The 27,439-nt window shown below is 40.8% G+C and overlaps 1 protein-coding gene across 2 annotated transcripts; it reads right to left on the reverse strand.

Moving 5' to 3' along the window:
- Window positions 1-447: 447 nt before the first annotated feature.
- Window positions 448-26,790, reverse strand: ttc39a (tetratricopeptide repeat domain 39A). 2 transcript variants are annotated; one of them, XM_069698988.1, is made up of 21 exons: window positions 26,554-26,790; window positions 25,164-25,214; window positions 24,875-24,925; window positions 24,525-24,569; window positions 17,363-17,467; window positions 11,856-11,987; window positions 11,120-11,160; window positions 10,886-10,953; window positions 9,730-9,794; window positions 9,504-9,603; window positions 9,138-9,203; window positions 8,690-8,798; window positions 8,529-8,596; window positions 8,375-8,434; window positions 8,052-8,213; window positions 7,326-7,417; window positions 6,755-6,875; window positions 3,338-3,449; window positions 3,023-3,137; window positions 2,709-2,825; window positions 448-2,422 (listed from the first exon to the last, which is right to left on the reverse strand). In XM_069698988.1, exons 1-21 carry the CDS (start codon window positions 26,604-26,606, stop codon window positions 2,308-2,310), a joined length of 1,848 nt encoding a protein of 615 aa, XP_069555089.1. In that variant the 5' UTR covers window positions 26,607-26,790; the 3' UTR covers window positions 448-2,307. The 2 variants fall into 2 exon arrangements, with proteins under 2 accessions (XP_069555089.1, XP_069555090.1); XM_069698989.1 differs by lacking the exons at window positions 24,525-24,569; window positions 24,875-24,925; window positions 25,164-25,214; window positions 26,554-26,790 and adding an exon at window positions 20,236-20,608.
- Between the last annotated feature and the right edge of the window lie 649 nt (window positions 26,791-27,439).

Consider the following 27,439-nt stretch of genomic DNA (forward strand, 5'->3'; position numbering starts at 1 on the left):
TTCGTGCTCACATCGCCCTTCGCTAAAAAAACAAAAAAACATAAATACAGAGCTAAAAATCGATAAATGAGTCTTTGTAATAGCAATGTCATGGCATTTTTGCTGTTCCCAGCACAGGCCTCGAGGTATTACTCGATCGCATATTTTTCTATGGTTTTATTGCTGGTCAATTTAAATAATCTCTGTCTATAGTCCATTAATTATGTTGTGTGTATTAGTGCCCCTGGTCTTCTTGTCCCTTGCTGCCATTGCTTTGAATATCAACAAGATCACTATCTTGTGTCTGATGGACTAGATGACACCTATGAGAACAACAGTGCAAATATCTGCACGCAAGCAGCGCCCCTTTGTTCTGTAAATAACACCACATTGTGGTGCACACATTGTATTTTGTACCTCTGTTTGTTGTGTTAAAATAAATAAATAAAAAGACGACAAAATGGGATGTTCAGTTGCTTATCATCATTTCATTTTAAATTACAAGAGAAACATTCATTATATACAGGAATGTCATTATTCTCAGTGGTAGCCATGCCCGATAAAATATGCAGATTGTAAAAATACAATGCCACTAAATTTGGTTACAATTTCTTTTGGCTATATGTGTAAAATCAGATGGAGAGAGAAATAAGCTTAATTAATTATTGAAAAGTAAAGTGTGATTTGTTATTGGAATATTCTGGAGAGCAACTGCTGTTAGAACAATAAGAATACATTTCCTCTACCATTAAAAGCAAATTGAAACTGACTCCTAGTCATCATCTTGAATCCCAAACCTCACTCTAATCATGAATAAATCAGCAGTGCTCTAATTCCAACACTTGAGATACCATCTGTGTTTCTAGGTTTTGGACACTGTGTTGCAGGTACACAGCCCTTCCAATAAGCTAACCACCAACTGTGTTAGAGGTGACCCCTATTTGTTCATATACATATTATTATTTGATACAGGGTGTGGTTACAGTGTTCAAGTCCTTTAAAAGGTGGTTCGATGGAAAGCATCCGGGAGCAGCAGAGGATGTTCACAAAGCACGGAGAATGTGGAGGTTGTGGTGGTTTAGAGCTTCTTCACCTACTAAAGATGCAGCAGGCGGACAAGCACGCAGCCCTTCGCTGCTCGCTGTGAATGGCCTGTTTGTTCAAGCTCAAGTACTGCTGGAACCTATCCCATAAACCAGGAGGAGAAAAGGAGGGAGTCTGCCTTTCTAAAAGACATTCATCTGTCCTCTTAAAACGGGACAATTTTTGTAAAAGGTGCCATTTACAGTATATAAATGTAAAGAACAACTCTCACTGCATTTTTTTTTTATTTTTTTTTTTACTCTGGAGAGTTTGCATGTTTGGCTGATTTACCAAACTCTGTGCAAAAGGCACAAAAATGTAACTGTAAATACAGCAGGATTTTAGATTTAACCATTTCTCAGGAAGGAGACTGTAAGAGTATTCCACAAGAATACATTTGTGTCTTTCAATATGTTTCAAGGAAAGGAAGAGAATGTAAAATAGACAATAAAATGTTCACTCACTCTGACAAACACAATGAGCCGATAATTATGTAGTGTAAAAAGGCGACATTCAGAAGTGATAACTAATTTGGTCACATTGGTTTTGATCAATGAAACATTACAAAATCATCTTGTAGTCCTCATGGATTAAGAGGTGACTTGCATGATAGGATATAGACCTGATGTCAAACTATTTCTGCATTAATTAGGTGTCATGTTGGCCATATTCTCTGAATTATATTACTCATAAAATGTGAGGGTCAAGTGGTGCTGCTAGCTGGGTGAAGTTAGGGTCAGTCATTTACAGTGCATGAAGGCTGTTTGGTAGTCTGGCTCCATAAATATGCTCAGTACCCAGCACTGGGCACATTTTTATCCTGTACAGTAGTGGAGATAATCCGCAGTATGTACCACACGTATCTGACCTTGTTATGTTAATAATGTCTTATCTCTTTTTACTCTAGTGCGCCCCTTATGGGTGGCCACAGTGCTAAACAAACAAGCCTGCTAGAAGCAATGTATCATAAATATAGGCACATTTCTCAATTAGTCTCTACACGAGGAAGTGAAGGTCATTATAATATAGAAGAGGGCAGCAAATCTACCGAAGTCAATCAGGGCCACACAGAGCTGCAGTCGGGTTGGCACGGAGAAGAAAAGCAGGCCTCCCTGTCCCCCTACCCTCTTGATGAAAAAACAAAAACAAATCACCAGCCCTAATAGGCGGCCTGGTCTGAGTGTTGCATTGTGCACCTGCAGAAACAGAAAGCTGTCTCTGCCCAAGAGTGCCCTCCTCTGTCTGTTACGGGCTGGAGGGCACATGGATGCCATTCTCCCCGGTGCCCTTGGCCTTGTGCAAAGCAGCCTGTATACGGAAGTGTGTCCGTGATTCCATTGAGTAGTTTTTGTAATTTTGCCTGAAACAGAGGAAGAAGAGTCATTTACTGTCACAACTGTCACAAGTCGAGTAAACCTTAAAGTTTGCATTTTAGTCTGAAATTCAATGTAAAATGGATTGAATTGAATACAAATTATTGAAATTGATATTTAAATTTAAAAAAAATAACGTTAAAACTGCGGTCTTATAGCTAAACATTATGTGTATAATCCATAGTAAGCATTCCTTTAAATTGCAGTAATTGTAAAATCCCTGATTTCAAAAGCTTCTTATGATTAGAATGTTTTTCTGGTTGAAAGACTCACTTTGCTGTTTCTAGGAGTTTGATAGCTTCGTCTTTCCTGCCTTGCTCCAGACACAGCAGACCATGCTCCAGCAGGGCATTAGGAACCAGATAGTGGTCATATTTGATCTGAGTTTCACTGCAGACAACGACAAAACAGGGCGGGGGTTGTCAAGTCAGTATGATTCCTTTTAACTCTTGAGCTGTTCACCTGTCAAAATCAAGCTGATTGTTTTCACCAGAATGTAAAGAAAAGTGAATTAGGCAGATGCAAGCAACTACTGGATGTATGCAGAGTACTGTACATGTCTCTGTATGTTACTGAGAGAGGCTTACTTGCAGAGGATGAGGGTAAAGTAGTGTTCAGCCTCCTCTTGGTGTCCCAGGTGTTTTAGACACAGTCCCTTCAAGAGGCTCAGCAGACACTGATCATCTATGGAGAACTCAGTCCCTGACAAACATTTGGGAGCAAACGGATGTCAAGACAGGTAATTCTGGCAAAACATCCTCAATATCTACACAATAGTATCACTCTCTAATCTGCTTAGATTTAATCAAGAATCTGTATAGCACTCATTACAAAGGAAAATAAAATTATAATTTGCGTCCATCATACTGATCTTTGTGAATGCGGTTAATGGTTTTACATACTTGGAAAGCTGTCAAGTTTGGCCTGTGCCTCATCCAGTGTTTTCAGCATGCCCTCGGTTAGGTCTTTGTGTTTGCCAATGACTGTGTAGCCGTTCCAGATGTACATCATCTCCTAGACAATAAACAAACATACACACAAGTCATGCACAGCCAACAACCAATAATTTTGTATAGATACAGGTGAACATGGAAAGTTTCTCTCTGCAGCAAACCTTGGGTCACTAAAAGGAACTCAGGTTATTCGTATAACTACAGTTCAAGCTCTGCAAACTAATGTGAAGCTGTACTGGTTAATCCCATTAATATAGATCCACCAAGCCCTGCAAATGTAGGCTGTGTAAATGCCCATGTTAATTTAACTTGACATCCACAATGCCAACACGTCAGTGGCAGAGTGACATGGTTAGAGAACTGCCCCTCTGCTCATAGAGCTACGTTTACTAGATTTATTTCACATTGGCTTTACCCACTGAGGGGAGCTACAGGCTTATGGGGACAAAAGTCAGATGCTTGTATCTACCACGAGGAGACCAAAAGGCCCCATGACCTGAGACCAAATAAGGTAAAGATAGGAGCGCAAACGTGTACGGATCTCAAGCGAGACTGTTTCCATTTGGCTATTTCAATCCAGACATCTGGCCTGGTTTTTATCAGATCAAAAGTGGCCATCTTTAGGCAGGGTGTTTCCACCTTGCATCAACATGGTCCTGGGAGACCACCTGAGCTCAGATCTCACTTCCACTGCTGTTTATGCAAATGAACACTTAGGCTACGTCACAAAAATGTTCAAGTAAATAACCAGAAGAACCCCAATGATTCAGGTCAGATTAATTCATTGTTCCATGTCGTCTCCGCTGCAGTGGATCAAAGGGGGCGGGGCCTCTAACAGCTGTGGGTTCGATGTGTTACAGAAAATAAACTACAAGACAAACAGATACATGAGAAGAGGAGTATAAGATACAGGTATGCTATTTAATGCGCTGTCTGTTACAAATATAGGGCTATGACGTGTTTCATGTTTGTAAATGTCTAAACACTGGAGTTTGTAAATCTAATTCACAGCGAGATGTTCGGCTCTTTAGATGAATTCATTATTCATTTGTTATTGATACACAGCGCGTCTCCGCTGCCTCTCTCCCACTGCTATGGATGATGTGTGTCGGAAATTACACGATATTAACTAACTACTGCTTCACAACGTTAGTTTGCAGTAAATTTCTCCTGCTATCAGTCAGTTACGGTTCAGCTGCACTCAGCAGAATCACACAGGAGGTTAAATAAAAATAAAAGAAGAACAGGCAGAGATCGGATCAGGCGAAAGACTGAATGGAGAAAAAATAAATCCCCAAATTAACAAACCTGCTGTAACATGACTGTAACACAGCGGTGCACCGGGTCAGATACCAACACAGGGATGTGGAGCTGTATTTATTTTTAATAATATTCAGAAGACGTCAGCTGAGTAGGCGGTGTTACAATGTGTCCTCAGGTGGCATTGGGTTTCCACTGCTAAATGAATGTGGACACATGCTGCCAGGCTACCTTCGAATGTGGCCTGAACAGGTCACAGCTGAATGCTTCCTGAGTGTGTTTCCACCTGTACTTTTGCTGGCCACCTGTGGTACGATCACAGCCAGGTTGCATACAGTGCATCCGGAAAGTATTCACAGCGCTTCACTTTTTACACATTTTGTTATATTACAGCCTTATTCCAAAATGGATTAAATTCATTTTTTCCTCAAAATTCTACACACAATATCCCATAATGACAAAGTGAAAATAGTTTGTTTAAAATTTTTGCAAATCTATTAAAAATAAAGAATGAAAATATAACACATACATAAGTATTCACAGCCTTTGCTCAATACTTTGTTGAAGCACCTTGGGCAGAAATTACAGCCTCAAGTCTTTTTGAGTATGATGCTATAAGCTTGGCACACCTATTCTTGGGCAGTTTCTCGCATTCTTCTTTGCAGGACCTCTCAAGCTCCATCAGGTTGGATGGGGAGCGTCGGTGCACAGCCATTTTCAGATCTGTCCAGAGATGTTCAATCGGGTTCAAGTCTGGGCTCTGCCTGGGCCTCTCAAAGACATTCACAGAGTTGTCCCGAAGCCATTCCTTTGTTATCTTGGCTGTGTGCTTCGGGTCGTTGTCCTGTTGGAAGATGAACCTTCGCCCCGGTCTGAGGTCCAGAGCGCTCTGGAGAAGGTTTTCATCAAGGATGTCTCTGTACATTGCTGCATTCATCTTTCCCTCCATCCTGACTAGTCTCCCAGTTCCTGCTGCTGAAAAACATCCCCACAGCATGATGCTGCCACCACAATGCTTCACCATAGAGATGGTATTGGCCAGGTGATGAGCGGTGCCTGGTTTCCTCCAAACATGACGCTTGGCATTCAGGCCAAAGAGTTCAATCTTTGTTTCATCAGACCAGAGAATTTAGTTTCTCATGGTCTGACAGTCCTTCAGGTGCCTTTTGATAAACTCCAGGTGGGCTGTCATGTGCCTTTTACTGAGGAGTGGCTTCCGTCTGGCCACTTTACCGTACAGGCCTGCTTGGTGGAGTGCTGCAGAGATGGTTGTCCTTCTGCAAGGTTCTCCTCTCTTCACAGAGCAACGTTGGAGCTCTATCAGAGTGACCATCAGGTTCTTGGTCACCTCCCTGACTAAGGCCCTTGAAGGAAAAAGTGAAGCGCTGTGAATACTTTCCGCACGCACTGTATGTTTGGATTGATGTAGCCAAATGGAAACAGGGGACCCATATCCCATCTGGAAAAAAACAGGCTGCTGACTGGCTCCTGACAAAGTGGAGCTATGAATGTAGCTACTGTATATGACATCACTGGCTGGAACACTGCACGAGACCACAAGAAGACCAGGATTAACCCGTTATCTGCAGCTGGCTGTTTGCAATGACAAAAAGTTTAACAAACTGTTTCTGGTCAAGAGTGCACTTTTCACAGGAGATCTTGCAGAGATTTTGCAGCCGGTATTTCAAGGTAAAGAAGTTACATATTGGGGCCTTAAAGGGGAATATTTCTGTGAAACAGAGCAAATGTTATGCCTAGTAACCCTGGTTCTGTGAGCAGAGGGTTACCTCCCCTCACTGTGTGTATCTACTGACTTTGATGACAGCGGGTTAGAGTATTACAACTGTCTAAATAGCCTGAACCATGAGGATTAGTGGGTCCATCTCGTTTGTGCCTTCACTTTTCAGAGCGCTGCTGAATAGAGTTAATGTGGAGGACTACAGAGAATAGTACAGGGCAAAAACTGTGAAAAAAACTACACTATATCATATGATTTGAACACCCTATTTCAACAATATAACACAGTGCCTTAAACTGTGTAAAATACAGTCATGCTACACGTAATGCTAAAGCAAGTCATGGCAGACAGCCTCATCAAGTACTGACCAGCGGAGGAGCAGGAAGAGGAATAGGATTTTCTGCAAAGTAGCGTCGGGCTTTCCTGATAGCAAACTTCTCCGTAGGTAAAGACTTTCCTGCTATTTTCTGCTTCAGTCCCGGGATCTGCCTGAAATGTAATGCAGCACAAACATAAATATGTAGAAAATATGTGACACACACAGTTTCTAGTAGTTACATATCTCCCAGACAGTTTAAAAATGCCACAGGTCCAATCAGATATTCACTCGCTGGAGCTCTGTGTTTATAGTGTTTACCATTAGCAAACAATTGGACAACTTTGAGCCAATAAATCCTGGATATATTCTGTCTCTAATAGTCCTAAATATAGGAATCTCTTATTACTAATTCATATCCCTTACCAAAGACAGTCTTTTACTGAAAGACAACATCAGACACAACTGTCTGTCTGAATAGCCTGAACTATGAGGATAAATGGGTTCATCTCATTTGGCCGAACCAGTGAAGACAACATCAGCTATTATATCATAGATAAGCTGTCATTGTGAATCATCTGCTTCACTGTCGCTGCTGTGAGTAATTTCAGGCAAGTTCATACCTGAACAGAGTTAGCGCAGTCTCCCCAAAGGTTAGGCACTCATCCTGAGTCAGCATGCTGAGGTAGGCTGCTTTCATATACGCATAGGTAGCCTAAGGGATGGAAAAGTGTGGTTACAACTGCAATCTCGTCTTTCTTTTTTTTTTTTTTAAATAAGATGAAGAGAGAAAAACGTAACTACAAGGGAGCAATTTTGATATCCCATGCAGAAAGAAAAATAGTTTTCCACATGGGAAACGTGATCACATGTATGATGCATGTTTACCACATGTTGCAACTTATTATAACATGGGGAAAATGTGTTGAAAATATGGACCTCTATAAACTCGTTTCCAATGGGAAAAATAAATGTTTCACATGCACGATCACGTGTATGTGGTCACAAGTGATCACGAGATTTTCCACGTGAAATTCACGGGGGGGGGGTTTTCTGTAAAGGATGTTTCTCATGTAAGCTGAGAAAAGATCAACATTATTTCTGCTTATAAAAACTGTGACAATGATAAATCTTAAAAGTCTGTTAAAGAAGGTTTGATATTTTACCAAATTTGACTGCTAGTCACTCAACAACTTTCCAACTAAACTTTTCTTTCATCAGTAATTGTACAGGGTACAGTACAACAGCTAATCTCTATGTAACAAATTTTTGTATTTTTGACGAACTTTAAATTTTCAGCTATTACTCGTACTACCATTGCATATTCAAAACCCAACACTGTGGCCCACCTTGGACCAAGAGTTCTCCTTGCTGAGCAGGTCAGCGTAGAAGTAGGCCATCTTCCAGTGCCTCTTGTAGGTGAAGCACCACATCAGCTCCCAGTAGCACATGTGGTGGAACTGCTTCCACTGCTGCTGAGCCTCGCAGCACTCCTCAAAGCGCTTGATAGCCTGGCAGAAACACACACGAGCAAACATTAACAATCTCTTTTTTTCTTATAGATATTCAGGTCGAATGCTGATCTGTGTTGAGCAGCAGTCATGTTTTATGGGTCATGTTTATGAGTTGGTTTGCTTCACTAGATAAAGGGTCCCATGAAGAAATTACTTACACCATCCAGGTTACCCTTGATCTCTTCTATTCGACCAGCAAAAAACAAAAAGATGGATCCCTGGAGAAAGACAAAACACAGTATGTTTGAGGGGAAATTAAACTTCTCATCATGCAGGACTTTAACAGGAGAACCGACTTTTATTTTGGCAAACCTTCGGATATTTTTTGAGGTACGGCTCCAGCAGTTTCTCGGCATCCTCAACGTCTCCTTCTCCAGTGCCTGCGAGAAACAGTCAGAACAAAGCGGGCTAAAACCCTTGTTTGTCTTTGTGGTTGTTTGCAGCTACATGTGTGTGTGTGTGTCTTTTCTCACCCAGTATGAAGCTCATGAATGTGTGATAACAGAGCAGTAGCATGTTACACAGGAAGGACCTGAATGTGGTGTCTGCAGAGCCATCCTGAAGCTGTTGGAGACCGAATTCCTACATGAACAAACAAATTACCACAGCAAATAATAATTAGTGTTAATATGGACAGCTATTAGTCAGAGAAACTTTTAATTCATTGATCCATCAAATTGTGCAGTTCAAATAGTTTGTTTCATGTTTCACCAGGTGTCACAGGCAAGTTTACCCGTTAATCAATAGAGTTGATGCAGTCACACATCAGTTCATAATTTATCCACACAATTTACAGTTTATTCGAGGAAGCAGCACTTCACACAGAGCAGAAGGATCCATCCCTTATCTAAATATATCTAACTACAGCCGTTCCATCCTTCTGTAAGACTCAACAGGCTCTTACTTCGCAGGAGGACTCACCTTATTACCGGAGAAACCGACAAACTCCAGCAGCTTGAGCGTCCGCGTCGGCAACATGGAAATCATCTGCAGAAAGTAGACATGCAGTTGAAATGAAATGCGAGCTGCGTGATTACTAGAACTCTCTTTGTCATTAAAACACTGGTGGTTTCCAAGGAAATGGTCTAGAATTTCTTTAAACTGTGCAGTCATCATTACATGAAGAGTACTAAGTTCCAGACACACCAGCTGTCTGCATGTGAAATGATATCAACTCTTATTTTATGTTCATCTTTTACTTTAGTTTTTGGTCTTTTTATAAAACTTTGGATCAGGCTCAATACATATTACAAGCCCATGAATTATTACACTGAGTCTCGTACTCACTAGATTGAAGGCTCCTACTCCCAGTTTAACACCACCCTCAAAATGTTCATGGTTGGCACCTTGAGTGTATCCAGAGGACTGGAGGATAGTGTGAAGCTCTCTGTGAGGTGAAGATAAAGGAAGCAGATGACAGGAAAAATTTTAAACATGTAATGAGGTAAAAGGACACATGTATTAAAAAAGGGAACGATACAAGGCTGACTAAAGATACTCTGGAGATTCTCACTTGTATGTCTGGAAGCTGTTCCTCACTTTGATTCCCCCTTTGATGAAACTGATCATGTTTTCATCCTGAGCAGGAGTGAGAGGCAGCGAATGAGTTTAAACAAACAGAAAATTATCACTGGTGGCAGATTCAGTGACAAGCTATGGCCCTGCTCACATTTGGCAGTGACATGCGTGTTTTGTGACCTGATCATCAGCGTACAGGTTGAAGTAAGAAACCAGTTGTCATCGGATCTCACTTGCACAGTCTGAGAAAGTAGACACTTACGTCACGTATATAAACACACAAACATGTACAGACGCGTGAAGAGAGAGGAGTCAAAGCAACAAGCAGTTGCTCACTCAAGCCTCATTTTAATGCTCTGTCAATTAGCCTACTTATGACTTGTTTAACATCTGTAAGTTATTACTGTCAATTATTCTACCAAATGAATGTGCGCTGTCATACAAAATTTGAAATGCTCTTAAAGAAATTTTAAAAAATATTCCTTTTATTTCCATTTCTCTTTATAAATAGCTGAGTAAATAGATGTTATAATGTCATGAAATAGATCAGCCTGAAAGCCTTCAGACCCCCAATCTGATATACTGCATTTAAGAAGTACTTTATTGTGGGTAAATAGTTTCACATTATTACAATGACGTGGACGCAATAAATAAATGTCTTGCCAGACACCAACTAGGAAACTGATGAGGAAAATTAAATGAGTGAATTAGGAGGCTCCAGTTGTTTGCCTTCTTTAGTTTTGTGCCCAAAATACACCAAATATGTTTCAAACTCATTTTTAAAATTCATTATGAGAGTACATGTAAATGTCAGAGCGGTAGAGATTGTTATTCTCAACCAAAACCTTGTGAGGCTTACAGACGAGGTACACTTATAAATAAAAAGTAAACCAGGGGAGGCTTGGATGAAACAAGCTTCAGGGAGACAGTTTGTGCTTTCATTCACTAAGCAGCTGCTCTCTAGCCACCAGCTCAGTTTTCACTTTCCAAATAAATCTCTCCCACTTTCTGTGCAGCTGGTAGTTTGGGAAGTCAGCTGAGTAGGTAGTCCGTCACTGTGACTCAGGAAACATATGAGAACACACTGCTAAAAGACTGCATTGTCATGCCAGATATGACCAGAGCCTGTCTGGCTAAGCCTCCCTACTCACCTGAAGGAAGGTGAGTGCTGCCCTCTGAAGGAGACACTCAGCATAACAAACTTCTGCATGAAGTTCCTCTGAAGTAAAAATATACATACACACAATAAGAGTAAAGTTTCAAACTAGCACACTTCACACCAGCTCTCATACGCTCAAGTACTCACACATGGAAACCCCTGACACTGTGTTATTTTGAATTATGGCAACATGTTTCAGTCATCTTGTCAATAGGACTTTACTGACCTTCTGTGAAGCTTTTGGAGAAGCTTGACTTCTTGCGGTGCCTGATGGAGAAAAGACAAAACACAGATTCTTCATCGGATGAAAATGATCACAGATCAATAAAAATCTTCTGGACTGTTTTTCAGCCGCGCCGCACTGCCCTGGATGTCCTCTCTTATCTTGTTTCAGTGCAAATCAGATGCTCAGCTTCGTTCCAGTAAAGACAGGATGCTGAGCTGCTGCAAGTTACAGCAAGAAAAGGTGCTGACTGTGCATTAAATTGCCTATCACAATGTTAAAAAGGAAAACTGCAGCTCTGACCTCAGATCAGGGTTTGTCTCAATAAGAGTGTGTGTTTAACAGAGGTGGTAATGAGATGTATTGTTGGTGCAGCTCTGAGTCATGATGGATTCAGGCTTCAGGAAAAACTTTGACAAGTAGTTGTGACATTCTTCGGGACGCTGAGTCGGGATGATCTTTGGTTTTGGTGCGATGTTACAAACTGGATCCAGTGTTCATTACACGCAGCACATCATGTGCTGTGAGTCTCAATGGCTGAATCAGCAGTATGAGTGCTTATCAGACTCACTTTGATCACCTTCTGCAACTTAAAAGAATATATCATTATCTAAAATTTAACTTTTAGGAGACAAAACTTCTGCCGCTCACTCAACAAAAAACAACAACAACCTCTGTCGTTGTTTATGAGCTGGTCACTAAAGCATTATTTCACTCTGGTGCTGTGGGAAAGACTCACCGCTGACAGATAGCCTGCGCCTCCTTCATGGTGTTCCCTGCAACCTGAATGTGATGGGGGTCAAAGGTCATCATGGCCTGCATTTCTAGAATGGTGGCGTAAGTGAGAGCGTGGTACATGCTGTCTTTGGCTCTGAAAAAAGAAAGGACGACACATAATGTTTATTCTTTTGGCCTTGAAAAGGAAATAAGATGTGATAAATGTTATTCATCATTTTGTTTCAGATAAATAAAGTGCTGCTTTCAGACAGAAATTATGAAGAGGGAGCTTTTTGTTTAAGGACATTAAAGAGTTATATAGTAGTCACTTAATCCTAGAGAGAGAAGAACAACGTGGGCACAGAACAATCAATTACTGCTAACAACAGACAGGTGTGATTGAGGAGACTAAAACTACAACACTACATAAAAAAACAACAATGTCTATTTATATCGGTGGCTGTTGGAGTGTCACATCTCACCCTCTGTTTAACAAGAGTTAAACCTTATGGGTTCAAAGCGATAAAGAAGAATAAAAGTGTCTTTGTCATACATTTTTTTCAGCAGATATACCTGTTGAACGAGTCGGAAAAAAAACACGTTGATCCTGTTTTAAACCATTATTAGAACTAATCACTCAAAACAAATTAACTTAAACAGAAGAGCTACAATACCGGGCTTTGGCAAAATATTCTGTCCGACTAGAGTCACAGTTTATGGTTTAATTAGCTTTATGTATTCTGTATTTATCTATGTACGATACTGTGCATGTATTACACACACAAACACACATGCAAAGATATACAAAGACACGGTCGAATAAGTGTGGTAACCTCAAGTCAGAAGTGTGTGGAAGAGGAATGCTGTCAGTCTGCATGACTGACATTTCACTGCTACTCATCACACACAGACTCATGCGACCAGCCTTTGTGATGTTACTCTGACCTCAAAACAGAGTCAACTTTCTGTCACAAACTAGATTTGCATAATGCAATTTTCCAACCTACGGAAACTGAACGAAAAGACAAACCACCAATTTGTTTTCCTGCTAAAATTCATTTTCTTAATACATGTTTTAGCCAAAGAAAATAAATAGGCAAACAGAGATTACTGTGTTGTCATTCATGTAACTTTTAATCTGTCAAATAAAAGTTGCAGTAATAAATCAGAGTTTGAAAAGCTTCAGCTGTTCACCTAAAGAAGTTTATTTTAATTTCTACCTCAGTGATTACACAAGAAGTGACTCAGTAAAAAGCAGGAAGCAGCAGCAGGCGGTCAGAGAAGGCAGAGGTGCAGACTGAGAAGTAGAGAGATTTGCCTGCCTTACATTTCCATTGCGTCACATTCAATTATGTAAGACAGCTACTCAAACTCAAGCTGAGGCACCTTTTAAGATGGAGCTGTGAGGTAAATAATTTTTTTTTGGAGCTGTGCAGAGAGTGGCCGGGAATTTCAAATATCTCACAGCAGAACTTCAGTCAGCATCATCTTAGATCTTTCTGATACAAGGGAGGAGCTGCTTTGTAATTTCTCGAAAACCATATGCACAGGCAACCCTCCTATTCAGTTTTGCACGTGTCAGTAAAATTCAGGAAGTTTAGCAATGTCGAGAGATGGCGAGAGCATCACTACATTTCTAAGAAATCTTTGATGCGCCACAACCCTGAAAAAAAGCCACAGCCATCGACAGAACACCGAGTCATGTTAGTTAGTGGATCGTACATTATACATCAGCATACCCACTCACTGCTACAGCTGTGAGGGACAAGGCAGGACGACATGATGGGAGAATAGAGTTAGGACTCTGCTTGGCATGTTTGAACAGAGGGCTGGCAAATGTAACTAAGCCTGCTGTTGGATACCACCGGGATTTTCGAAAAACACACCGAAAAACACGTGACTGGTTACTAAGCAAGCATGTTCCTGCAATGATATAGAAGAGCCTGTAGCAGCTCCTCGAAAAAAATCTAAAGAAAGGAAACCTAGAATCCCCTCAAACATATAAACCCTACAGCAGAGTAGCAATTTAAAGAGAGATATGGTTATATGACATGATATGAGTAAGTGGTGGTGATATTCGGTCCACAGAACCTGTGGTCAGAAGTATGTAAGTATGAGGGCGTCCCGTAAGGCTGCAGTGAACTACAGCAGCTGAAGAAAGTGGTTTAAACTCCAACACAGCTTTTAAAGACTTTCAGAGATCAGCAACATATTTTAACTTCTCTGTATTAACAACCACAAGTGGTATAATTTTACATCAGCTTCACAGACAGTGTAACTTCCAACATTTTGTCAGATCTGTGTCCAGACATGTCCTTACTGAAGCATTATATGGGGGGACAATTTTTCTTACTGCCTCTTTGTGACTGTTGTTTCATATACTATTAACCAAACCCACTATATTAGCTGTCTGGAGTTAATGTGTTGCTAATACATTATTATAATTGGTGAATCAGTGACTGTCAAGATAACTGTTCTGTATTTGAATCTTTTTACCCGTCCCCTTAAGGACTCTACCTTTCCTCTCTACCTGCTGCTTGTACGGTTAGTTAGGCTCATTGCATACACCTCAGAAAACTGAGACCTCGGCATATTTAAAAAAAATTCCCCTTGGGGATTAATAAAGTAACTACCTAACCTAACCTAACCTAACCCTAACCTAACCCTAACCTAACCTAACCTATGATTCTGCCCTAAATTTCCCTCTTTTCTTCCACTCGGACCTCCACCTGTCGGTTTAAACAAGGTTTTGCGTTTTTGATTGCAGTCATCGTCACACACTACACTGCTCAGTCTGCTGTCTTCAGCTTTTACTGCAAGTTTTCAGCTCGCTGCGTAGCTGTGCACCTACATGCCTAGTGAGGGCAGCAGGTTGCAGTGCAGTGAATCAGTATTTTGCTCAGGGAGAACTCTGCTGGTAGATAACTAAACAACCTTGCCAGAAATGGCCAACATGATCTAACAGTCATCAAAAATGAATCTGATCCTATTCATAATTTGCAGCATCTGGACAGTTTGCCACATGACTATTAACTATTAAACTGACTATTAAACTGATGTTTGATTCCTTGTCCCAGTCAGACCTGGTGAGAAGATGACATGCTGTATGTCTTAGATCCTTCTCACATTCATTAAACATGCCACTATGTGAATTTGAGTATTTAGGCCACTCTTATGTCATGTTCAACCCTGTCTTCCTCCCAATGCATGCTGTGTGTGTGTGTGTGTGTGTGTGTGTGTGTGTGTGTGTGTGTGTGTGTGTGTGTGTGTGTGTGTGTGTGTGTGTGTGTGTGTGTGTGTGTGTGTGTGTGTGTGTGTGTGTGTGTGTGTGTGCTAGTCCCACCAGACTGTGTCAGAGCACAGCTAACAGATGGAGGAAAGAGACACAGACTAAACAAGAAGACATTTGGAGAGCACCTGGATTAAAGCAGAAGACGGACAAGAAAAGCTTCTGCTGGTGTTTCACATCCTTCGGGCTCTTCATCTCCTACAGATGAGTCTTTCAGTGTCTCTCTCTCACAATGCAGATGTCTTCATAGTTTACATAATATTACATATTAGAGGTCAGACACCCCAGGCCATCAGCCTGAAGAGCAAACTCTGAATAAGGTTGTAAGTGATTTTGCACAAACCAAACAAAAAAGGATCTTCCTCAGTTGGATTGGAGTTTTGCATTCAAGTGCAAAGCAGCACCTTATTTGAATGCAACATTATTCTTGCTGAATACTTTTGTTAAACTCGTGACATACTAGAAGGAAGGAAGCAGGAAATGCTTAACAATTCCTTTGTACAGTAATTAAACTGAATCAGAGTAAAGAACAAAATATCTGGCCAGATCACAAGCACTTTGTCTTATTTCAAACTACATTGATTTCTGTCATTCATAATGTCCTGATTAATGTGGCGCAGCAAACCATCTGTGCTCAAAACATCAACAAACAGAACATGAACATATTTGCAACTAGGTCCACGTCAGCGACTGGGAAAAGAGGAGAGCTGTGTGAAGAGGATCAATACAGAAATCAGGACACCCACTAGGCTGACTAAACCCCTGGTGGGAGCAGCTCCACGTAGATTTAGACTGACTGTCCTCTGGGTTGGAACAGTTCACAAATCCCAGTTCAAATAATGAAGCATTTTATGTTTCTGACACTAACTAACTATCTACCACTCCAGTTTTGGTACAAAAATACAAAGTGCAGGCTGAGAGGAAGCTGGTCTTGTGTCTCTTTTTGTAAGTCAGCACTGAAAGGAAGAAACTAGGGCCAAGGAGTGGCCCGCAGCCCCAGAGAGAGGAGACAAAGGGGGACGGATAGCAGCAACCATCTGATAGGCATTCTTATAATGAAGCACAGAATAAGCAGTGAACAATGGAGTAACCTGAGGACAGTGTTGGGAGTACAGGACTGGAGGGGAGGGGATTCTCACCACACCAATCATGTAAGACGTCAGCCAGCTCTGATGTGGGATCCCACACTTTTAGTTCAAAAGATGTAGAGGAAATCTTCAGGGTTATTTTTCAAAGCTTTAGAGAGCTAGAAGAAGTTACTAAAGACACTTTACAGCTGCTGTTCCCCACCACAAATAAACTAATTTTGATGTGTAAAATCAATGATGTGCCCTTATTAATTAATATGGACTTTTCAATTGGCATCACATTAAAGCAACAATGACCAAGAAGCTCATGACTGATAAATTAAACTTCCCTAATTCTATGACATTTATATTGAGCATATAAACTGATTTTCTTCCTTTTGGGAGGGCAGCCTTTCATGTGGAAACATTCAACTGCAAAACATTTTATGTATCACCTGACAAAACATCAGACATGTTGATGATAATCCATCCCTTTCTTACAATCTGACTTTGTGAAAAAGAATTTAAACCCTGATGGATTTTTGCTATTTTTGTGTGTATCTCTTGCTAAACGGTGTTACTTTTTTAAACAATATTAAACACAAACCAAAGGCAACTCGAGTAAGCAAAAAAAAAAAGTTTATCCAATGACAACTGGGCCCGTGTGAAAACGTATTTGTTACCGAATCCAAAAAACTACCAAACTGCACTGATAACTGGTTGTAGTTGGACAGACACACACAGGCATGATTACCACCAGAGTTGTTCAATCTAATCATCACTTAAATAAATCGTTTTCAGAAGTTGGCAAAAAGGTATCAATCACATTGTGCAAAAATCAAAAGTAATTCCAGAAGAGATGAGGAAGAATGTGATTGAAATACTGTCTGGAAAAAGTTCGAAAGGTATTTACGACGGCTCTGGGACATCACAGATACACAGTGAGAAACATGAACTGCAAATGATGGAGGAGTTGATGGAACAACAGTGAACCTTCCTAGAAGTGGCAGATCTTCCAAAATTCCAACAACTCATCCAGGAAGTCAAAAAACATACGAGGAAAACATCTGTTGACCTGCAGGCCTCTCTAGCCTCAGCTTGATTGATTATTTGTCCATAAAGCCGGCAGACAACAGCAGCTGGATTAGCTTGCGCGGCAGCTTCTGCTCTTACCTGCATCTGAGTCGGGCCTGCGCCTCCTCAAATTCATTTCTGAGGAACAGATCCAAGGCTGCCATGCAGTCGTCCAGAGCCAGCGAGAGGTCTGACCGCGAGCAACTGCAGAACAAAAACACACACAAAATCTAAATGAAAAAGGGGATGAAAACAAATTATCATCCACCACAGTTACCAAGACAACAGTTAAAGGATTAGATCAATTCCTGGTTAATGGAGCAGTTCTGATCAGAGCATATCAAACTTATTAAATGCAAAACAGACCCACGTGACCTCAAACTGTTCTGCCATCATCCTCCAAATCTTAATATTGTTTCTGTTTACTTTCATATTTTTCCTTTATGAAATCCTTTTGACTCATCTACTTCTTCAGAAGAGAAACAGGGACACGGGCAGAGCGAACCACACGATGAAATTGGCTCGAGGAGAGCGCTCTGCTGTTAATGTTGTTTCTGTTGCATCACACCCCAAATTACAGAAGGAATCAGCATAAATTACAGCTCTCTCACAACCACCTATACAACACAAGCTCTGGGACCCGTTTTTAACAGAATCTTTTTCTATTACAGAACAGATGCTCTTAATGGCTGGAGTGTACAGTGTGGCCAAACGGCACACAGGTCATGACTGAGGAATCATTCACTGTTCCTTCACTACAATGGTTCGCCCCACTCTGATTTCACGCTGTAGTTTTAATAGGATCTGTTTGAATGAGAGCTGCTTCTCTCCTCAGTGTGCGAACAGTTCACAGCATGTGTGAAAAACAAATCAACACTCAGCATAATGAGCAGATAAATGGAAAAGTTCATGGTAAATCGAAAATACTAATGGCTGACGGGATCATCAACATTAAGATGATTCATTTCTTTCATTTGGATTATGACTTGTTGGTTATGCAAAACAATACTTTTTCTTAGATTTAGATATTTATATCAAACTGTGTAATGACAATATTAATGTTGGTTTTGTTGTTTTGATGTTGCGCTTTGAGCTCCGAGGCCTCTGTATCGATCACATGAGCACAACAACTGCTCATCATTTACATTTAACAGCTGGAAACACACTCAATCAGTCAGTGGGGATTACAAACTGCAGGATGTCAGCAGCAAACAGGAGAACAGATGTAGAAGAATAGAAGAGCAAAAACTGGGCAAACTACGACTAATGTATATAACAGTGAGTAATCGACTTTACATTCCTGTCCATTACAAACACAGAGGAACTTTAAGCTCATCTCACACACACACACACACACACACACACACACACACACACACACACACACACACACACACACACACACACACACACACACACACACACACACACACACACACACACACACACACACACACAGTGGTGCAGCCCCAGCTAATGACATGCGGGTGACTGTTGTGTTCGCCGTATGACCGGCAGCAAGCTGAGCTCCCGAGACAACTGCTGCTGTCACTGTGTACGACACACGCACGTCCTCCAGATTTTATCAGGCACCGAAGTGAACAAACAGCAAATGTACAAACACAAAATAACTTGTTTTCAATGTGAGGTTTTGTGGGAAAATCAGCTTTGTGATGCAAATAAAAAACAGTGATGGTGGTGATGGTAACTAAAACTGAATTATTACCCCACAACCAAGTTCTTGACCCCACGCTTATTCATTTCACGTTATTCAGTCCTCTTGAAAAGACGTCACACTTGTCAGAGTCTAATCACCTGTTAGATTCAAACTAAGAGAATAATTCAATAAATAATGAATATCAAGACTCATTAAGGTACCATGGTATTTCAGTAAGTGTGTTCCCTGATCTGACAAACATAAGATCCTTTAATCAGCAGATACATGTGCATATAACTGTAGATAACGGGTGAGATTAAAAAAAATCTAAATGATTCTTGTTTAAGTTGTTTGGATCAAGTTAGAAATCTCATCGGCAAGCTAAGAAGTCACTGTCAGGGTTAATAAGGATAGACGATCAGTTATCATTTCCTTATAGCAGGAAACCACCTCAACTGGTGCTGACTGACTGGAAGACAAGACTCGAAACACAATCCGAGGCCTGAAGATACTGAAAAGCAAGTGAAACAAAAATGATCACGCAGTACAGGACTCTGTTTTAAATGGAGGGAATAAGTGACTATTGTGTGAGAAAAAGAAAAGCCATAATAACCTGAATGAGGAGAGCCCACTAGGTTCAGGATGTGCATACCACGCATTGTTCCAATAATTTAATTGAGTTTCAAGTCAGCAAGCCTGAAATTCTGGGTTGATTTCTCCGGAGATCAACATGCACAATGATGATCCTTATCAGGCAAATGCACACAGAGACACACACACACACACACAAAATCCCTTAGCACACAACAACTGGTCATATACGCGCCACTGCATATGCTCATGCGGGCTAGTAGACAAATAACACGCACACACACTCACAGGCACAACCCTCTGGGAGTGACGAAGCATTAGTTTATCGACTTCAGTTCACAGAGCTTTCCACACACTCACTACAGCTGGTAAAAGATGTTCAGAGGATTCGTTGCTTCAAACTGTGACACAAAACAGTCGAGCAGCTCCGACGATAAACCCAGTGAGTTTGTCAACATGCCTGAGTGTCACGGCTACAACACACACACACACACACACACACACACACACACACACACACACACACACACACACACACACACACACACACACACACACACACACACACACACACACACACACACACACACACACACAGAGACAGACACTTCCCTTCACATGATAATGGAAGCAGAAAATGACACACACACGCACTTACAGAGCATCTCACAGAGGCCGGCTGAAAGACAAACACGTCATCCCCAACACGCAGCAAGTCTCTTACCCGTTTGACACAGTCTCTTCCTCTCCTGACATTTTCATCTGGCAGAGTGTGTGTGTGTATGTGTGTGTGTGTGTGTGTGTGTGTGTGTGTGTGTGTGTGTGTGTGTGTGTGTGTGTGTGTGTGTGTGTGTGTGTGTGTGTGTGTGTGTGTGTGTGTGTGTGTGTGTGTGTGTGCGCGAAGGAGAGACACAGAAAAAGACAGAAGTAAGAGATAGAGAGAGAAAATTGCAGAAGTGAGCGTGAGCCTGGGCTTTTCCAGCAGTGCAGTGTAATGGTGTAGGGAAGGCTGGTGATAGAGAGAGGGGGCAGAATGAATGAAGAGAGAGAGGGAGGGAGGGAGGGAGGGAGGGAGGGAGGGAGAGAGAGAAAAAGGGAGTGAGGGAGGGAGGGAGGAATAGGAAGAGGTACTACGCAGCAGCAACAGCAGCCGTTAATGAGATTGGGATGACTATCACACATGAGAAAAGAATGCACAGTCTATCTGTGCTGCCTCTAAGACACACACACACACACACACACACACACACACACACACACACACACACACACACACACACACACACACACACACACACACACACACACACACACACACACGCACACACACACACACACAAACCGCGTCCCACCTCTTCCGATCATCACCAGCAGGCTACACACTGCAGTCTCTGCCCCGATTGGTTAATGCCAAATCAGGGGAGGAGCCAAAATACCTACAACTCAACAGCCTCAGCATTTTTATACAAGACATGAAACTACCAAAAACAGGTAAGAGTGAGCGCTGAGAGAAGAAATATGTTACAATCACGAGGCGTTCTGTCACTGCAAACACAAAACCATTTCTGCTGCTGAGGCTTGAAAAGGTGGAGGAAGAGTGTGCTGGTGTGTTGGGAGTATCTGAGTCGGTCAGGTCTGCTGCAGTGGCAGAGACGGAGCGCTGCAGCACAGAGTCCAGAAATAGAGGACATGGATGCAGCACAGCAGCTCAAACTGTTTGACGCACAAGAGCTAATGTGAAAATATGAATGAAGTGAGGGCAGAGGGCCAGGAGGCACGGTGTTTGATCACTCTAACCACTCAATCTTTAGATGTGTGTGTGTGTGTGTGTGTGTGTGTGTGTGTGCACTATCAGAGCAAATCAGCTGAGAGGACTGACTCGACCCACATCTCACTTCAGCAGCTAAACTCACTATCAGGAGTAAATAGAGATGTGTGGTGCATGACAAATTTCTCCTAGCACACATTATGACATGACATACAGCAAAAAGACCACAGGGAATTGATGTTAAGGGGTTACACTTCATTTAGCTTGAATAGTTTCAGTGCTCCCTCACAAGGCTTGCCGATACACAGAAATAGAAAGCAGCCATGGTTCTTGGTATGAATTACACCCGTGTTTGTCCTGCTATGACAAGTCAAAATGTCTTCTGTAAAAAAATATATATCATCCAAAGTCAGAAAAATGCAACGATGACTCATCACTTTGAGAAATGGCTGGCAGGATGAAATAAACTAATATAATAAAGCACGTGTCAACACTGAGAAGACACACACCATTTGAATCTTGTAGTGCAAGTGGTTTGAAAAGAAAAAACAAATCCCTCTTCTGAGCGGCTTTCAAGAGTGATTAGATAACTTTTATTCCTCTCATAAGAATGTTTTTTATTCCCCTCAGAGTAGTTACTGTGTTACTGCTGCCACTAACATTTAATTTGTGTTTTTATTGAATTGCAGGTTGTTTGGTCTGTAAAGGGTCAGAATATAATAATAAAAAAAATGTCTTTAACTTGATCTATCCAACCAACAGTCCAAAACCTAAAGATGTTCAGGTGTACTATCACTTTAGAAACTAGAGTTATCTCATGATTGTCTGCCTCCTCCAACCAGTCAAGTTACAGTTTACATCCATGTCTGTCCACACTCATATAATATATGTAGGGGAGATTTTTAAAGTAATTTGGCCAATAAATCTGATTCTGATAGAATAAAAAGTTAAAGCCATGACAGTAGACGATGCCTCTAATTCAGATGCTGCTGGAAAGAGGCTACACATTTGAAAACGTGGAAGCTTCACACACATCTTCACCCCGACAGCACAGAAAATCTATAGTCAGCACAGTTTCCAAAAGACATCAGCTTAACGTCTTTTCTGACGTTTAAATGACGTCCACTAAGGAGAATGATACCGAACCCGTCTTGGACGTTTGGTGGATGTCTAAACAGGGTCCTACTCATTGGTTGAGATGTTGAACCTGACTTGGACATCCACCAGACGGGTCAGGACCGACCGGCGTTATACAGACATCATCTGAACGTCTCCAAAACGTTGCATGTTTGCCGGGAGGTGGACACCCAAAATTAGTGTCACCAATCAGTATCTGAGTAAACGTGAAATCAATCTTCAATTAATCAATCAATCTTCTCTTCTCATTCTGAGCTGTGGCGTTGAATAATGGACAGAAAAGTGTTTTTGTAGAACATTATGTCACAATGAAGATAACCTTTGACCTATTTGAATATAAAATGTCTACTATACATTTGTGTGAAATTTGGTTATTATTAGTGAATGAATACTTTAGTTTTGTCCACAAACATGCTTTATGAGGTCACGGTGACCTTTGATGTTTGACTACAAAAAAAATCAATTGTTTATGTCAGAGCTGAAGAAGTTCCTTTAAAATATTATGTTCATGACAATGAGAGGACAGGCAGGACAGACAACCTGAAAACCCTCCGACCACCTCAGAGGCACGAAAACAAAAGTAGCAAATCTCCAAAAACTGTTTTTGCTATTTCTCATAGAAAAATTTGAATCCGTCTCTTCCTCAGTGCTGCAGTTTGTTGAAAATCAGCACATTTATTTCAGGTCAGTACTAATCATAGTTCTAAAACACATATCTTAGTCTTAAATATTCCTGTCTGTAAAGAGTAAAAGAGTAATTGTGAAGTAGCCAGGCTCTATAGCACACATACATACACTATTAGTAACACTGCTTAAGAAAGCATAACGATCACACGCATGTGACCGTGTCTTAAGTGCTCATCACACATTTTTCTCTCCTGTATTCACCCATAAAAAATACACAAGAGCAAAGCACTTCGGGTCAGCAAGGAGACATGAAGGGAAATCCATCTTTATAGAGTGTAGACCAGTAGGTCATGGGTTTCCACTGGCAAAAATTGTATTTGATACTTCAACTAATCTGATAATATTCAAAAATCTCCAGCTACTATGTACAAAACAGTACAGAAGTAAAAGTCAGTATGTAAACAAAAATACACCCGATTGCTGAGTGTGTTGTTGATGTGAATTATTGAACCATAACCCAGTACAAAAAGGAACCAGTAGTAATACTCACAGCTGCAAAAAAAAAAATAAAAATGATCACCTAGAAATGCAAAGGAGCTACAAATTGTAAAACAGGGATGCTTCACACATATCCTGAACCTGACAGCAAAGTAGATTTATATAGTCAGCACAGGTTCAAGGTGGGCACCCAAGATTAGTGTCACCAATTCCGTATCTGACCATACATGAAATACGGTCACAATCTCCTCTTCCGTTCCTGAGCTATAGACAGAAAAAGGGGTTTGGCAGAAGATGATGATTTCACAGGGCAGTTGACCTTTAACATTTTGGATATAAAATGTCATCACTTGTTTTGTGAGGTCACAGTGATCTTTTGGCCACCAAAATCTAATCAGCTCAACTTTGAGTGCCAGATGCAGTGAAATTCCCTCAAGGCGTTCCTGTAATGTCACGGTCAAGAGACAACACGAAAACGTGATGCCTCAGTGTCAATAAAGAATGAATAAATAAATTGTGGATGGCGACAAGGCAAATAAAGAAAAGGAAAGATTTAGAACAACAAAAAACGAAGTATGTATTGAACGTTGGAAAAGCGTTGGAAAAATACGTAATGGTGCCGCGTTCTTTCCCTTTAACTACCGGCTTCAAATCTAATCAGATGCGGTCATCCTCCTTCTCAGGCTCTCCATAAAACTTCTTCATACTAATCAACAAGTTTGTGTTCACACTCGGTCCGAACCCGACTCACAGAGTTAGAGATGATGGTATGCTCAGGTTCTCTCTGTCTGAATTATTGATATGACCTTATGATGACTTTTACCTCAACATGTCTCAAACATGAAGTACCTGATGGCAGCTGCAAAGCTCTTCCCTCTTCTTTTCGTTTATGACTAAACACTGGTATGTTTTTCAGAACTTCTCTTTAATCTAAACCTGAGTGTTGCTGTATGATCAGTGCGAGTTCACATTCCAGATCTCACCCATTTGACAGACGTGTTGACTCTTTGTCGTCCGGTAGGTGTAACCTGAAACAGAGGAACAAAAATCGAGGCTCTTTAGAGAAAGGAGGGGAATCTCAAGGGATGAAAACAGTCTGAAAGAGCAGCTATTGTGAGAAGAACACGATCGGGAGAGACACAGAAACATGTGGACACTCCCAGGCTATTTATTTCTTAACAATGACTCATCAATCTGTGCGGATATTAACCTGCCAGTTTTGAGAAATCAGTCTGAAATTAAAGCACTTTTTGGAAAAATAATAGAATTCCACACAACCACAAGCTTCACAAAAAGTATTTGAATACTTGGTTTTCAATTGAAATACACTCACTTGAAGTCTGTTATGATGGGATCCAGATCTGGACTGTTTATGACTGACAACCTAAGAAAAGAAATATAAATCAGTCTGAGCATGTCTGTATGAGTTTGTCTGTATGGGTGTTTTTTAAAAAACAAAATTGTTTGTAAAAGTTTTTGGGTTTTCTTTCTTTTTTAAGTTGAAGTAGGGAAGGCTCATGTCTATAATTATGTTGTGTGTTACTGGCACTGTGAGAGGGTTTGTTCTTTCCTTATTGTTTCTGATTGTACAAATAAAATGCATGTGCACAATGTGAACGTACCGGCTTGGGGAGTCCGGACTGTCAGTGACGTCCTGTGCCTGTGTGGCATCCCTGTGAAAGAGGTCAAAGGACATCTTGGAGAGAAGGTAACAAAGAATCTCACGATGGTGAGAAGAGAACATTAGCTAGCACACTGGAAGTCTGGTGATCTGAGTCTGGTGAGCAAGAGTCTCCCATCGACTGTTTAAAATCAAATCATTACTAGCACAGAAAAAGATTTACGCAATAATTAAGACGGTAATAAGAAGGTTTTACGTCACGTAAAATTAACAGGAGGATGAAACTGTTTAAACATGCTGGTCTTAGACTCATTGTGGAGTTGACGAGGTGTCCAAAGAACGAACACACACAAGACAAAAGACTGAAAACAATCAATTTATTTCATTGGCTCACAGTAAAATTACCATGACATCACATTACACTGCCATTAAATCCTGCACACTGCTCCTTTGATGGTAAAAGCCCTGCATTGCATTGTAAAGCCTACTTAAGCAAAAATAAACTACGTGGTATCAGCAGATGGAGCATGAAAAAAAAAATGAAAAAAGTAGTAGAATCTCCTCTGTGACTGTTATGTTACCCCATCCAGATACTGCTTTTATATAAGGAGCCAAAAAATGTTGAAAACCATTGAGACAATATGTTACCCAAATAGTTTATACGTTAAATATGTAAAGCAACAAGTGATTATATCTGTCAGAGAAAATAAAGGTAAATGTGCAGTATTTCTCTCTGAAATGTAGAGGAGTAGATGAATAAGGACATATACAAGTAATCTGAGTACCCAAAAGTGTACTTTAGTAAGTGTACAATACTTGAGTTGAATGTGTGTTGGGATACTAACGTCCACTCATTATGCTAATATCACTTCCTGTTACGAAAAAGATCCCGTCAGCACAATGCTTCTTGACTGTAATCTTGATTGACCGCATTGTGAATGCAATGTTGTCCAACAGGCTGCACACTCGTCACATAATACTTAACGAGAGCACTTAAAAGGACCATGACACCAAGTTTCTCTTTACTGACAGTGGTAAATAAATAAATAAATAAATAAATAAAAATGCCTGTGGACTTATAACATGTTTCTGACTGAAAAGAGGAAACCTGACAGCTACACAGGCACACAGGAAGCAACCTCTCAGTGTGTGTGTGTGTGTGTGTGTGTGTGTGTGTGTGTGTGTGTGTGTGTGTGTGTGTGTGTGTGTGTGTGTGTGCGTGGTGTACAGAGGGCCGTGGACGTGCTGAGCTCTGCGACAGTCTCAGTGTGATGACTACCTCAAAGCAAGATTTAAACCCCCACCGTGGGCCAAAAACTATGAAAACAAACAAGTACGGGCAGGGCCCGGGACATGCAGTGATTTCCTGGATGCATTTCACCTCTACTCACTTTTTGCCGTCATCTTTCTTCACGGTGCGCCTGAGGCTGGTGATAAAACTCATCCCACAGCGCAGAAACGGCGGAGGACCGCGGCCAGAGCAGGTTTACACGGCGGGCATGGACACGGGAACACACACACACACACGCACACACGCACACACACACACACTGAGAGGCTCCAACACAATCCAGTCACACGGTTACGAGTGAATGCAGAGCTGGGCTGCTGCTCTGCGTCTTCCTCTTTTCTGACGTGGAAAGGTGTGTTGTGGCTCTCATCACCATCATCATGACTTTCCTATTTAAATACACAGGAATGCAGCCGCTGGCCTCACGGTCCTAAAGCCCTCCATGTTAATGACATGATATATATATATATATACACACACACACACACACTGACAGTCTGTGGAACAAAACCCTATTATATGTATATAGAAAGAAGTAAATACATACATATATACATTTTATATTTCATTGATAACTTTACCTTTTAGGCCAATATCTTTAACTGCTTAGAATTTTTTTTTTTTTTTAATGCATTTTAAAATTTCAATCAAGTTATTTTTTTAGTACAATAATGAGTAAGTAAAAAACAGGCCTGCTTAATAATAGCGTATAAATATTAAAGGTGTTTATAATTATATAAAAGTCATTATGAAACAGGCTCTATACGAGGTAACTTATAATTAATTTAAAACGTTTTACAATCTACATAAAAAAAACTTTGTTAGATTTTCACATTTTTCAGCAGTATTTTGGGGAATTTTCTTTGGCTTTCTTTTCTTTTAATAAAGTCACAATAGAATAATAATGTAACCTGTGTGCTATTAGCAATGGCGTAATATAATTAAGTGTGTAATCAGTGTGGAGTAAGTACTGAAAATAGTACGGG

Source organism: Brachyistius frenatus, unplaced genomic scaffold (genome assembly GCF_029030835.1).
Source record: "Brachyistius frenatus isolate BFR_SWC_R1_liver_20210118 unplaced genomic scaffold, ASM2903083v1 Contig_29, whole genome shotgun sequence".
NCBI classification, from domain to species: domain Eukaryota; kingdom Metazoa; phylum Chordata; class Actinopteri; family Embiotocidae; genus Brachyistius; species Brachyistius frenatus.

Coding starts and splice junctions, on each gene's coding strand:
- ttc39a (XM_069698988.1), bottom strand. CDS start 26,606: ATGAGTTTTATCACCAGCCTCAGGCGCACCGTGAAGAAAGATGACGGC. Junction 2,826..3,022: donor TTTACCCTCATCCTCTGCAA/GTAAGCCTCTCT, acceptor CGTTGTCTGCAG/TGAAACTCAGATCAAATATG. Junction 2,423..2,708: donor AAACTCCTAGAAACAGCAAA/GTGAGTCTTTCA, acceptor CCTCTGTTTCAG/GCAAAATTACAAAAACTACT.